Here is a 15,399-nt window from a genome sequence, read left to right on the forward strand (position 1 = left end):
ACCATCTACATTTCTATTTAAAAAACAAAAACACGGTCCCTGCCCTCCTAGGCTTCCAGTCCAGTGGAGGGACACACAATAAGCATTGTAGTGGAAGTGTGACCAGGTACCTTGGAAACAGAGGAAGGACTACTTAGATTTATATAGGAGAGGTAAGGTGGACTTCGCTGTTGCTCAGCCTCCACTGAGTCTTGAAAGAACAAAGAGAAGGATAAAAGGGGAGTGGGGGAAGGGAACTCATTTACAAGCTCAGAGACCTCCCAGCAGTTTGCTTCTGGCGAGTAAAGGGTGAGGAAGGGAATACTCAGGGGAGGTAGGGACTACATGTAGAACTGGTCTTCTGTGACATACTAAGCACTTTAGATTTAGTTCAAGGAATGATTACAGGAATTTTTAAAGCATTTTGAACAAGAGAGTAATATACCGTTATATTGGGGGATAATTACATGATGTGGGATAATGGCAGCATCATAGAGACTTGCTTGGAAGGTATAGAGGAACCAATTAGAAATGTAATACAGTAGTCCAGGGGAAAAGATGAAGATGTGAACCAAAGCAGCAACAGCAGAGATAAAGTGGGAGGAGAAGGGAAACAAACAGCAAATACTGCCATCCAGACTTGACGATTTGGGTAGGCATCTGTATGTCGTCTGGGACATGAGGATTCCCCTCCATGGCTGGTTAAAGTGCTTAGTTTTCTGGTGAAGCTGGTAAGGCAGTGATTATTACCACAGAGAATTACGTATATAGAGTTACTTATTTTTCCCTGGACACCTGCGAATATGTAGTACTTCGTATTTATAATGCTAAAAACACATTCTGTGGAATATAAAAACTAATACAAAATATAATCTCTTGTGGATTTTATTAATAAAGGAGATTTGCAGGCCTCTTTTTTCAACATTCATCAAGATATCCCACCTACTCTGTAAAGCTTATGGCTGGATTTTGTTTTCTAAGCAGGTTCTTCGGTCCCAGAGCCGTGGTGCAGGTGGAAGGAAGATCTCTGAAAACAGCTTTTCTCTGGATGAATTGGAACTGGGCCCCGGTAAGCAGTGTTCCATGTGCGTGGGGTTCTCTAGGAAGTACTCATGAGTAGCAATACCTTTTTGGCCTTAAAGCCAATGCTTTTAGAGGAAGAGTGGCACAAATTAAAAGTAACTGTGTTTGTAACAGCCGAGGGGCCCCTTGTGGGATAACGAGGGAAGTACTGCTGACCATTTTGGCTCTGCGGTCATCTGGGACTCGAGGTTGCCATGATGGGCTGCAGTGTCCTGTCAAGATCCGTAATCCTGTATTACCACGGGTAACATAACACCTCAAGAGCATAATTATTATATTTGGAAGGCAGCCTTTACAGGCATTACACAAAAGAAGAAAAATAAATTAACAGGAAAATCATCAGCCTCCTGGTAAAGAAATGCAAATTAAAATGGCATTAAGATCTAGTTTTTTCCCAAAAAAAAAAAAAGATCTAGTTTTTTCCAATGTTAAATAAGCCAAGATGTTTAAATATATAATGCTCATTTATGGAAAGGGTTCTCCTTTTAATGTTGGGAAAGTGAGCAACTATTACCTAGTAAGTAATAGTTATATTCCCGATTTTCCTCTTTGTACCCTTCATAGAAGAAATGGATTACATCCAATTCCAATAGCCCCAAATTTAAAATCTTGAAACAATTCAAATCACATATTATCTTCTGATAGAGCACATTATTCGTGTGCTTCCAGGTCAGTCATCATCTTCCACATTCAACGTAGAGAAAAGCGAGAGCAGGCGAAATCTGGACTTACCACGCCTGTCCGAAACCTCCATCAAGGATCGAATGGCCAAGTACCAGGCGGCTGTGTCCAAGCAGACCAGTTCCACCAACTCCACAGTATGTGCTCCCCGTCATCCGTTCATTTCATCCAGCCAGTGATCAATGAGCACAGAAACTAGACATGTCTCCCAGACCCCGACCAGAGAGCCCTGCTCAATCCCTGGTCCCGAGCCACTCTCCTTCCGTGTAAACCCTACCCTAGCTTCATTCAGAATCCTTATCATGTTCTAATCCTGACTTTGCTTCCCTAGGCCTCATTCCCACCCCACTCCTTCATTGGTGCTATTACCATCTAGTAATTTCATGGAGAATTTTCCTGCCTGTTCTGCCTAATTTTGCTGTTGTTGCTAAAAAAAGTAGTTGTCTGTTAGTTTTAACGAAACACTTGTTTTTGAGGAAAGGAGGAGAGAATATTAGCAAGAAATATAGGATATATGTGACTTTAATGTGGGATGGGGAGGTTTCTTATAGGTTTTATTGATTTAGGGGTCACGTGACATAAAATAACCACTTTTACATATAATTCAGTGATTTTTGGTATATTCGCAAGATCATGCAGCTATCATCACTAATTCCAGAACATTTCCATCACCCCAAAAAGAAACCCTATACCTGTGCAGTTGCTCCTAGTTCCCCCGCCCCTCAGTCCTTCGCAGCCACTAATCTGCTCTCTGTCTTTATGGATTTACCTATTCTGGACATTTTATATAAATGAATCATACAATATATGGCCTACTTAATCCTCACTTCTTATGATGTAATGATTTTCTAAGGAAGTAGAACAGTGATTAGGTAAAGGGGAGGGAGAAGCAACAGGAAGATGACATGCTCTGTAAGCATAAAAATGTGGTATTCTAAACTGAATGGAGGGTCTTTATGTTTTCAGTTTTCCTAGCCTTACCTGGCAGGCTGACACTACAGAACTCCTTAAGGAAAGATACCTGTTAAATGCCATTTATTCATACCTACACATTCATAAAAACCCTCTACATATGCATAGATATGTATCTCAAACATTTGTTCCTTCTGAGATTCAGAATACAAGCCACAAATCTCTTGGTGTCCTATGTTTTTGGTTTTTTCTTCTTAAACAAATTTGGATGATAGTATTGAATTTTATTTGTTCCCAGGCAGACTGAAATGAGTACCTATTAGAAATCATAACTTGTATTCCAGAAATTGAGCCTTTTTTTCCTCACATTATTAAATATTCCTTCTCCAATAGTACTTATTGGTAGACTGAATCTCTGGGCAATGAATAATTTCATACTGATTTTTCACTGTGGTTTTTTAAAGAAGAGATGATGTGTATAACTTGGTTGTAAAATGGAACACTTTTATTCACTGACAGTATGAAAGTGAGCAAAGTTAGACTTCTCTTAGAAGGAGGTCAGGAGATCGATCGAGCAAACAGGTGATCTCTGGAGCTTATTTCCCTCATCTCAAGATTTTGCTCCTTCTCTGTGCCCTCCTGCTATAAACATTCCAACCAGGTGACTCCCTAAGTGGAAAAACCTGTTCAGTGAGGGTTTTTTTTTTTTAAGTCCTAATAAGGTTTCAGCGCTGCAGTTCTGCTCTGTAAATTTTAAGAGTTGAAAAGTCTTTAGGAATTCTTGTTAAAAAGTACATTTTATCTCATCCCAAAAGAATTTCTCAGGCCCCTTACAGAGGATGGCTGTAACAAGGCGCACATTCCCTGGCATGATTCTGGAAGCAGGGCTTCAAGATGGAGTCAGGAATGAGTCCTTCAGCTGTCCTGTTGGGTTCTGCACCATTGGCTCCCAGCTCCCCCTCATGAATGCTCCTCCGGAGGGAGCCTTATCCCTTAGTCAGGGATCCCACATCTCAACCAGGTCCTGATTGAGGCCACTCACACTGGCCCTGTGGCCATACATGGCTTGTTTTCTTGCCCTGAGTAAAGAATCTCGGAGAACAGAAAGGTACCAGACTTTCAGAAAGGTAGCAAACTAAACGTAGGAAATGTCCATATTCATCTACCACTCTATTGATTTTGGATCTAGTAGGTAAAGTTAATTTTAATATTTTCCCCAAGTGTTCTTTGCAAGGAAAAGAAATGTGATTCTGCTTACTCCTTATGACTGTATTAATGCCTGCTTTTTTATGTTGAGGTTCTGTTCTGAGAAGTAGAATAAGGTATGTCTTTAATACAGCGTATGAATTCTATGCCAAAAGAAGCATGTTTTTGAAAGTCTCGCCAAAAAAGGTTGTTTTATGGTGTCATTAAATATAATTTCAGTTTTTATATGTGTGCATGATCCCTGTCTCTCTTTCCAGGCCGGGCATTTATATATATGGTCAGTATATTTTCTTAATTATTGGCACTTGGCATCTCCTTTCCCCTGCTCCAGAATGGTCTTTTCTGATAAAACTCACAAGCTTTGCATTCCCACAAGCTCTGCTGCTAGAGGAGTGAATCACAAGAACATTGTGTGCTGGGGCTGGTTTCTGTGTGTGTCTTTGTTGATATGTCTGTATTCTAATGAGCACCCAGTTTTAGACTAGTGTACAAATATTTAACTCTGAGGTGTGTGTCCACAAAGCCGCTTTTGTCATTTCACTAGTCAATGGGTTTTGCTTGTGAGAATTAGGGGGTTGATTTGACCCGAGGCTTCTTAAAAGAACTTTTCTTTTACCATTCCAAATTTATTTAATGGATGTGCTATGAAGAGCATGGAATAGCGAGCTTTTTAAATTTTCGTTTACAGATTCTTTTTATTTTGTAGAATGACTTGAGAGCCAATGGCAGTGAAATCAGAACTCATAAGTTGGAGCAAAAGGAGAATGTGCCCCCGGATCCTGAGGTCTGCATCTCCCATCAGGTTGGAGAGAAGGTGGGTTGAAAAGTCTGATGTCCAGTTGCCAAGGAAGCATGTGTTCTAAATTAGATGCTTAAAATTAGAAACCACTCTAACTCTAGGCTGCAGAGTGTCTGGGAATTCGGTAACAGCTGCCAGGACAGATTGTCATTTTTGCAGGTCACATAATTTCAGTTGGGGAACTCCACAGCTCATAGCGGACCAAATAATGAACCTTCACTGGAAAATTCTTTCGCTCAGCAGATGCTCAGAGGGTATAGCGCTTAAGTGATTTTTAGAAGTCTGTTTTGATTAGAGGTGATATCTTCAAGAAATTCGTGTATTCTTCATTTAAAACATTTTATGCAAGACAAGTTCATTCTTTCATCAGACTGTTTTGAAAGCAAAGCACTATGCTAAGCGTAGGAAATGCTAAGCTTAAAAACTAAGAACGAACCATTCTGTGGGGTCTTTATCTGCAAGGGAGCTAACAGAATAGAAGAGAGATGAGTAACAGGTTGGCTATCCTAAAGCAGTGTCTGACTAAGGACATTTAACCAGACTTCCTCAAGAAGGTGATGTCTGAGCCAAGTCCTGAAGAATGTGTGGGATGACCAAGTGAATAGGGAAAGGCTGAGTAAAAAGAACGAAGGGCATTCCAGGCAGACACGAACAGAGGTTTGGAAACCAGAGGCTAGGACCCAGGGCACAAAGAGGTAATGGAGAAAGCCAAGTGGAGGGAGAGGGCCAGGCCAGGTCTTGAGAAGCTTTATATGCCACACTTGAGACTTTGGATAGAGTCCTGCCAAGGTGAAAAACCTTAGGAAGATTTTAAGCAAATGATATTTATGTTTTACGCACCTATCATTAGATGAATGGCTTGGTTGGTGTACGTAACAACATTTATGACAGGTGAATTTATCATTCTCTTTGCCAGTCCATTACCCAGGTTTGGTTTGGTTTTGTTTTTGTCTTTTGATCAATATGATATCCAAATGTTAAGTTAGATGAGGAGAAAGGAGCTTTCAAATATGTCACAGTGATTAATCTTAGGAGAAGAGTCATTGCTTCGGTTACACATATTGATACCCTTGAGGCCGTTCTTCCAAAAGGTGAGGAGATCATTAACATGGATTAAGAGCAATAGTTGTCAAATATACTGGACTATAGGAGACTTTAAAAAGTGTGATATAGGGGCGCCTGGGTGGCTCAGTCAATTAAGTGTCTGCCTTCAACTCAGTTCATGATCCTGGGATCCTAGGATGGAGCCCCACATTCTCCCTCTCCCCTTGTTCCTTTTCCCTGCTCATGCTCTCTCTCTCTCTGTCAAATAAATAAATAAAATCTAAAAAAAAAAAAAAAAGCATGCTGTATTGACAGAATGCCAATTAAGAACTTATGAAATCCACTACACATTTGGACCAAAGTATGCACAGAGGAAAAATGGCCTCAGATTAATGGCTACAAAATTTGAATCTTATGATACAACAGGAAAAAGAAAATTAGAAAAATTTAAATCTCTTTATTTTACAAAAACATATTACAAGTGTATGTTGAAATAATGAGACAAAATACTTGGCAGCTATTTTGTAATCATAAAATCATCCAATAAATTATATATATTCTGGGGCACGTGGGTGGCTCAGATGGTTAAGCATCTGCCCTCAGCTCAGGTCATGATCCCCAGAGTCCTGGGATTGAGTCCCATTTTGGGCTCCCTGCTCAGTGGAGAGCCTGCTTCTCCCTCCACCTCTGCCTTTCTGTCTCTCATGAATAAATAAATAAAATCTTTTTAAAAAATTACATATATCCTTGGAACAGTGGGCTCACGCATTAGTCCCAAGAGTCACATGCCATGTATCAAGTGAGTTCTCTTTATCAGACTTCCTGGTTTTCGTATCTTTAAGTGGGAGATCGTGTCTTAAGAATAAACTGAGTTGGGGTGCCTTGCTGGCTCAGTGAGTGGAATGTGGAACTCTTGGTCGCGGGGTGATGAGTTCAAGCCCCATGTTGGGTGTACAGATTACTTAAATATAAAATCTTTTTTTTTTTTTTTAAAGAATAACTGAGTTAAAATGTTACATACTATAAAAAAGAAACTTAAGAGAAAAATACTGACAGCACTGAAATCTCCCCATCTATCCCAGGAGCATAGTTTGAGAAATGATCATCTAGAAAATAATGCTTAGATTGTCCCTAATCTAATTTTGTGTTTGCTTCTTGATTGTCTTCACACTGATTTGAAACTAGAACTCTGAGTTGAACTAGAAGATTGGAACTGTAATTATAACCTAAAAGGGCATCAGTGGAACTAAACCATGAATTGAGGCATGGGTGGGGAAGAAAGGAGATAAAGAGAGAACACAGTCTTCAAGTACATACTGCAGGTTCCTAAAGCTGGGGCTGCCTTCAGATTCATAAAATTTTTCAGAACCTGTTATCCTTTCAGCTATTTGCCTAGCTTTGGTTAACTGATACCCAAGAACTATTTGAACTTCAACTTGTTACAAAGGGACATTACTGCTAGGGTGAACTTTCTGAAATAGAATATTTTGTCAGAGTATTGTTCTTCCCTTTCTCCTCTTATAAACAAAATTGAGCTTTCCTTTCATAAAATGTTGAAGCAAATCTCACGTGCCCTCTCCTGGTAGTTCCTGCAGTGAGGTCAGCTGGTTGGGCATGTGCAATGATGTCATGACTGGCAGTAAGTTTACCCTGCAGGTTCAAGGTGACCAAAATTAGAGGTGAGAGAGGAACATCCTGGGATGGATGCACCTACTAATTAACAAGAATTGAAGAACTTGTAATTTCTTTCATATCATTAAATGAAATAATGCATGTAAAGTGATCATTCCAAATACTTGGCACATACTAAACACTCAGTAAATGTTGACTATTATTATATTGGTTTGCTCTATGCCATGTCAGAATTACTGTAATGAAAACAGAGTGGGGGCACCTGGGTGGCCTGGTCTCAGTTCAGGATCTTGATCTCAGGGTCCTGAGTTCAAGCCCTGCATTGGGCTCTATGTTGGGTGTGGAGACTACTTAAAAAGAAAAAAAAAGAGAGAGAGAGAGAGAATAATGAGAAAAAACAACCATGCAAAAATTCAGGTGCTATCAGCCAATGACTTAAACTCCATTGTGAATTTCTTCACTACATTAGACATCCTGACAGAAACACTCAGCATTGCCATAAAATCCCTGACATCTGAATGAAAGACGTTTGTTTACACGAAGACTACACATTGGGTCACCTACTGACCCTTCATGATTTTGAGTGCGATGGAAGATACCCAAAAGGCCTAGCTAGATCTGCCGTTTTGTTAAGCACTGCCATTTTGAGACTGGGATTAAAAAGAAAAACTGACCTTGAAGATGATACCAGAGGTTGGGTTTTGGTCAATTTGCCTTTTGGCTATCAAAATGTCTTCAGTACTTGTAAGCTTGTCTCAGCAGAATGTAACTGGTTGGGAAATAAGGAGTTACGCAGCTAAAGGATTAAGAGTAGTTCCTCCTGTAAAGACTTCATCTCGCCTTGGAGTGAGTTATAGTTCTATGGTAAGGAGCTCTGTTCTCTGTGATAGAGGGTTTTGTTTTGCCTTTTTTTTTTTTTATTTGACAGTAGAAAGATATGGTTTAGAAGTTCTTTTATAAAGGGAGATGATGCACACTTTTGGCAGCTGAGTGCAGTCTGTTTCTCCCATTACTCTGTAATTGAGAGCCATGTTAATATCCTCATAAAAGACATTTTGCTGCCTCTTGTTTAAATGCTCAGCTGTTCTGGGGCCCGTTATTTCCCCTAGGCAGCCAGTGACTGACTAGAGTCAGCAGGTTTTTATGGCATTAACAGCAGTCTGCTCTTTTATTTTTAATGTGATTCTTAATCCCTCCCTTTTGTAGGTTTCTGCAACTGAGAATAGCCTGGCAGTCCGTTCCACCCCTGCTGAAGATGACTCCCGTAAGCATTTGTTCTTAGATCTGGAGGATGAGGTTCTTGTTCTGTATTCTGTATTTGGTCTAGGAATGTCCCCCTTGCTGGCAGTGCTGCGAATGCAACATATTAAACCCAGCAATTGAGCTGATCAAATCTTTCACTTGGTATTAAGGACTTATGCTTGATACCCTTCACACATTCCATGGCTTAGGGAGAAGTTAAGCTCAATATTATTAACTTGGGGCAAACCGAATAGTTTTGGTCCTTCTCTCATTGAAAGTATCCTGCCTTTTGTATCAAACCTTTTCAGGGTTCAAGCTGTAAAAACCAATTTTGAAGTTTCATTTTAACAGGAGATTGGCCAACAAGGATTTTATTTATTTACAGGGATAAAGAATTGGCATTCTTTTTCAAAAATATATTTTTCTTGGGGCACCTGGGTAGCTCAGGTGTTAAGCATCTGCCTTCGGCTCAGGTCATGATCCCAGGGTCTTGGAATCAAACCCCGAATCAGGCTCCCTGCTCAGTGGGAAACCTGCTTCTCCCTCTCATTTTCCCCCTGCTTGGGTTCCCTCTCTCCCTCTGTGTCAAATAAATAAATAAATAAAATCTTAAAAAATTTTTTTTTCTTTTAAAAATATCTTTCTCTGCTTACCTACATGTGTACCACAGTCCACCTTCTAGCCTGATTCTAGAGATTTTCCTGTTGGTGCTGAATTTTATCACCTTTTTATCCATTTCAAGCCTCACTTCTCCCAAAAACAGAAACGTTTCTGGTTTTTTTTCTTTCATTATTTACTATATCCACTTTTGATTCTGATTTTCAGTGGTTTTTTTTTAAGATATACGTGGATTTCTGGGACGCCTGGGTGGCTCAGTCGGTTAAGTGTCTGCCTTCGGGTCAGGTGGTAATCAGGGTCCTGGGATAGAGCCCACATCTGGCTCCCTGCTTTTCCCTCTGCCTGCTGCTCCCCCTGCTTGTGCTCTCTCTCTCTGTCTCTGTACCTGACAAATAAATGAGTAAAAAAAGTCTTAAAAAATTAAAAAATATATATATGTGGATTTCTAGCTTCTCCCCAGGTTTACTTCATTAGACATTGAAAACTCAGCAACTAAAATAGAAATATGAATTCAACAAATATCTAGTAAATTGTACCTTAAAATTTCAGAGAGAAATTTGCTGCTTGAATCCAAGAACATTCCTTTTGCAGTCATTTTGCTTGGACTAGAAATTTTTCTGAGTTTTGACTAGGTCTGCAAAACATTTGAAAAATAAGCCTTAACTTTTTAGTACTTTGTTGACCTAACTCTAGATTTTAAGGAATTCTTTTATTGTTCCTTAGTAGTACTTTTCTGTGTCTGCTCAGTTTTCCACACAATGACTATATTGGCAAAAAATTAACTTATGTAGGTGACACATCAATGATTATGAAAAAAGCTTCATGAAGCCTTTTTCCATAATCTCTATCCATAGATATTTGTTATAGGACTGACCGAAAAGATTGTGTCAAATTGCACACACACACCCACATGTGCACATGTGTGGGTCTGGGTGAGGGTGTGCGTGTGCAGTAGGAAATTTATATCCTCACAATCCATCATTTTTCCAACTTCAGTTGAAGCATCCCAAAAGGAGTTATTGGGGGTGCTAACTACTAAAAAGGTCATTAACATCTACAAACAGCCTTTTTAAAAAAATTTAAATTCAATTCATTAACATATGGTATATTATTAGTTTCAGAGGTAGAGTTTAGTGATTCATCAGTCTTACATAATACCCAGTGCTCATTACATCATGTGCTAAAAACAGGTTTTAAAAATGACAAATTGGGGTGGGGGGGAGGGACAGGGTAGGAGGCAGAGCACGGGCAGAAAGTTCTATAGATCTGGTGATTTGGATTTCTGCAGTGTGTGGCAAAGGGTGAGAAAGCCTCCCAGCTCAGAACTTAAGAGCATAACTTTTAGTATTAGAAGAGCTGTGTTCTCCTGGTATTGAAAAGTTCTCTTTGGTGTCCAACTTCTGCTTTGGGGAGGAATTATTTCTGAGACTTCCCTTGAGGTATTATAAAATGTCTCCCTTTTGTAACTCAAGCAGGTAACTCCCAGTTCAAGAGTGAGGTCCAGCAGCCTGTCCATCCCAAGCCACTAAATCCAGATGCCAGAGCCTCCAGCCTCTCTGAAAGTTCCCCTCCCAAAGTGGTGAAGGTATGGTGGCTATTTCTCTCAGAGCCTTTAGACATGGTTTACTAGTAAAGCTCGTTGTACCTTATATCATTATGTTCATTATAACCCGTTTTTGCTTTCCTGGGGATGAAAACATCAAGTAAGGGCATACTTAAGCCAGTCACTTACCCTGGAAATCTTGTTCTTCTGCTCAGATGTTTGAGCCAGGAGGGGAGAGGTTCACTAATAGCTTTCTGTTTGAAATCTGGAAAATTCATGAAAGTTTTAGGGAAACCCAAAGTTAAAGAAAATGATGTGGGATCTATTTATTTAATTTTTTTTTTTTTTTTTTGAGGGGAAAAAATGCCCAAGTCCATAAATCTGTGAATGAGCAAAAGACCACAAAATGGGAAATTCAAGAAATCTGTTAAACTAAATCAGCCCATTGGATGGGGATGTGCATGTCAGCTTAGAGAGAGTGGCCCCCTGGTCTGAAGAACTTGACTGTAACATGATTGGTGGTTAGCGTCTTTAAAAAAAGAATGTGTACGTTGCAGTGGGGGTTGGCCAGCCCATTTGCTGTAAAATGGGGCACTCAATAACATTCATACTAGGATATATAACATTAGAGGTTAAGGAATGTATAAAAGTTTTGTACCCTAAGAAAACTTTACTAGACCACTCAATCTCTGGCCACCTTTTATTCACCAGTTTTTAAAAACAGTCTTTTCCCATATATTTATATGAATAAATATATACTCTTATAAAAGAAAAGTTAAAAAAAAAACAACAACAACAACACTCAATACCTACTTTAGACTTCATTACCTGACTTGTTATAATGAAATGCTTTGCTAATGTAGTGCGAATTTAGCCACGTGGATGAATAACCAAACATAGGCACACTTCTTTAGTGTCTTTCTCCTCTGGTGCTCTCTTAAGTAGGTTGGTTTTGTTTAGAAAGTTTTGACATTTCAAAGAAAGGCTACAGTAGGTAGAATTGGTGTGTTGATGGTTTGTAACGGCCCCAGGCCCCAACCTCCTGGACCCATCAGCTGTGCTTGTACCTCTCAATTGTGGGCATGACTGGTGCCTTGATGAAAGTTCAAGTGCACAAAAAGGAGGAAGAGAAGAGGACATAGATGAAAGTTCGGAACAAAAGGAGAAAAGGGGACAATCTGGGACTGAAAAGGCGAGTTAAAAAAGGGAAAGGGGCGGAGTGAAGAATGTAAATGAGAACTTTATGGGAAGCTGAGATTCATGAGCAGATTCATGAGATTGAAGAGCAGAGGGTGAAGAAAGTAGCAAGAGAAAGCAGGTAAAGGGAGGAAGGACGGAGTTACAGTGATTGAGCTGCCCATTGTATTCAGCATGACCCCCCTCTTCTGGTGGCCTTAAAGTCCAGCTCATGCTGTCATCAGCACTTTGTCCAGTATCTGGAGCCCAACAAAGTAGCAAATGCCGTGGGGTTAATTTCTTCTCCAACAGCGACCCTGCCCAGAAGTGAGTCCTTGAGTTGTGGTTGTGGATAAAGAACAAGCCAGTAAATCTGACTTGGCCATGGACTGGGGGCTTAGGGAAATTCCATGGCTTGTCTAAAAATTAAAATCTGTTCTTGAGGATCTGTGAATTCTCAACCTAGGCTTGTTTCCCTCCCTCAACTGCTAGGTCAGACCTCTTGGTACTAGGTTGAACTTTTGAGGTCTCTCCTTGATTCAGACTCCAGGGTCTCAGCTGCTGAGTGCTGAATGACAGAGTGCACCTCACTTAGGTCCTCCCTAGCATACAAGGGATGAGGGGAGGTGGAGATGAAGCTCCCCCTGTACCTGTCCGAGACCCAGCCCTGTTCTTTGGCCCCGGACGCTCAGCAGGAGAATGCAGACAGGCCTGCTTTCACCAGACAGACACTTCAGGTTTTGAACGTTGTGTCAAGACTGGAGTAAATGGGCCTGGCTCCTGTGTTTGCCTGTGGTCCAAAGCTCAAATGATTACAGATGGGACTCAATCACATCTCTACTTTTATCTAAGGGTAGTTTATTTTCTCCTCCTCACATTTATCCTTTACATTCTGAAGGCAAGTGTGTATATATATTACACTTCAGTGTTTATAGGAAGACCTTCTGGCGTCACTGGTCTCACGGCTATAGACCATGCGACAGAAGTTGTTTCTCCACTTGGGGAAATTACATACAGCCCAGAATAAACTTGTTCACTCAGAATAGGTTTCTAGGCCCCACACATACTGGAAAAACTGTTCCTTAGTGCCTATCTGTCTTTTGTTGAAAAATGGGACATCTGAGGTAGAGATTCAATTCGTTTCAAACTTTAGCTTGGTAAAGTAAAAAAAAATAAAATAAAATGATACTAGTCTTTACAAGTAAGAGTTTTATTTGTGTCTTTTGAATGACACAATGATGAGATGTGGTGCTAATGAAATTGAAGTTGCAGGTTCATTCTAAAAAAAAAAAAACAAAAAAAAAAACAAAAAAAAAAACACAGTCTGGGAGCAGAGCTCAGTGGACCCTATGAGGTAGATCAGGAACTTTCTACTCAAGAGACACAGAGGTCTCGTAGGCTTTAAGTTCTTCTACTGAGAGAAGTTATCCCCTAAATGTTTCCAGGGTGGGGAGGATAGGGAGGAAGAAGCTAAGGAGATGTGGCCAGCTCTGGGAACACCCACTTGCCCTCACTAGGACAGCCAAGGCTTCCTTGACTGGTCCTGCTGAAGGATGTGGAGAGAAAACATGGCAGACTGCATGAGAGGATACACTCTGGTACCCTGTCTGTGCTCTGCTGGCTGTCCCTTCCTCTATGGACAGGGTGGGAGGTTTTATGCTATTTTGCAAAGCCATTAGAATTATGCTGGAAGGACATCTAGAATCGTTTCTTACTATCTCCATTATTCCTGCTTTATCAGAACACAGACCTTTCCCCCACATGTAGAGCAGTCTGTTTAAGACGGGAGTATCTCCAAAATGCTGTCAAAAAGAGTTTCACGGAAAGCCATGGGGAAGGGTTAAGGCTGCACAGAGCTGGCCCATCCCTTTACTGTATATGAAAAATTTCAGTTTAATTACCTAGATATTTTGCACAGATGGGAAAGGAGGGAATGAAAGGCATTTTGTGGTGTTCTGAGGAATGGAAGCCTGACATCAATACAGAATTTTCTTCTGATTTCACCATGTCCAAAGGCTAGTTAGCTTCACTGACTCTTGCCAGGTCTCTCCCCGTATATATGTATGTTGTTTATATATATTACATATAAATATAAATGTATCTATAATCTCCAAACTAGAGCTTTCATTAGACTGAAATAGGTGTATAAGAGGGTGAAAGAACATAGGGGAAGGTGTACACATTTATTAGAAAAATAGCTTTGCATAGATGCTGATCACCAGAGGGCCTGTAAGATCCCTCATATGGGAAAGACGTAACAGTGTTTATGAACATCAGTTATGTAAATATTACTACCACCCAGAGATACTATCTACATATTTGAATTTGAAACAAAGTGAGGACTATAGTTTGGTTCAAGCTGCTAGAGGGAGATTATTTTCATTTGGGTTAGCATCTGCTCTCCTCCCCAAAGAGTTCCCTTTAGTTATGGAAAATCAGCACGCCAGGACAATTTAGAACATGCTCTATTGGTTTGTGAATCGAGAGTTCTGAGTTTTAATTTTAATTCTGTTACTGACCGTGGGAGCTTTGATAAGGAACAGTGCTGTCGTTTCTACACGTGAAAAAGAGTGAGGGAGGAGAGATGAAAAACATCTGACCTAGGGAAAAAATATATCTTAAAGATAAAAAATAATGTCTAAAATTCTAATACTGGCAGTATTAGAATTAGAATTTCAGTTTAATTACCTAGATATTTTACACAGATGGGAAAGGAGGGAATGAAAGGCATTTTGTGGTGTTTTGCCGTGCCAAGTCCGAGCATACCATGAAGGCATGGGCAGGATATTTGCCAGGCCTACCATAATGGTAGAGATTTTTGGGCACTGACTCTGCTTCCTGTCGTCTGAATAGACATGGGGGCAATTACAGAAAAGTGGCTGAGAGCCCGGGACAGAGGAAGTAAAGGGAAGGCACAGACGCCACCACTCTGATTTGGCATATTACCAGATTGGGATCCTCTTGACTTTATGAAACTGGAAAGCCCTTGGGCAGCTGCGATATAAACATTAAATAATATTGGAAAAGGTCTATGTAAAAACCGGATAGGAATAATGGGCCTCTGCTAGGTCTGGTTAATTAGAAGCTTGTGGTTAGTCAGGTGTTTGGGCTAGCAATCAATTAATTTGATGTTAAGGAGGGATGGCTTTTCACACGGGTGGGTGAAGGCCCCGTTCAAGGGAGAGCCATTGTGGGTCAGGTGTGGGAGGCAGTAAGACACTAAAGAATTGTTAATGAGACACTCCTTGTGTGGGCGAAGGCTCAGAATAGCTCTCTCTCCTGAGCTGGGCCAGGTTCCACCCTCAGGTAGACAGGAGTGAGGCTGCTTTTGCCCACAATTAGCAGAATTACTTGAAAAGTCAAGAAAATGTGGTCTTATTCTTGGATCTGAGTCTGTACCTGAGTTTCAGCTCAGCGGCAGTGAAGCGCCCCAGGGCCCCCCCAATGCTGTATATTCACCGAAGGTTCCTGTTTGTCTCTTGCA

General features: G+C 40.5%; 1 protein-coding gene across 6 annotated transcripts in view; it reads left to right on the forward strand.

Annotated features, from left to right (window-relative positions):
• Positions 1 to 15,399, forward strand: part of LIMA1 (LIM domain and actin binding 1) — a 94,335-nt gene that overhangs the window by 72,174 nt on the left and 6,762 nt on the right. For 2 of the 6 annotated variants that reach the window (XM_047740872.1, XM_047740873.1), the window contains exons 5-9: positions 961 to 1,048; positions 1,732 to 1,880; positions 4,568 to 4,675; positions 8,543 to 8,600; positions 10,669 to 10,781. In XM_047740872.1, coding sequence (XP_047596828.1) covers positions 961 to 1,048; positions 1,732 to 1,880; positions 4,568 to 4,675; positions 8,543 to 8,600; positions 10,669 to 10,781 — 516 coding nt within the window. The remainder of the gene's footprint in view (positions 1 to 960; positions 1,049 to 1,731; positions 1,881 to 4,567; positions 4,676 to 8,542; positions 8,601 to 10,668; positions 10,782 to 15,399) is intronic. The other 4 variants (XM_047740874.1, XM_047740877.1, XM_047740875.1 and 1 more) reach the window with 3 other exon arrangements.

Source organism: Lutra lutra, chromosome 8 (assembly GCF_902655055.1).
Source record: "Lutra lutra chromosome 8, mLutLut1.2, whole genome shotgun sequence".
In the NCBI taxonomy this organism is placed as follows: Eukaryota; Metazoa; Chordata; class Mammalia; order Carnivora; family Mustelidae; genus Lutra; species Lutra lutra.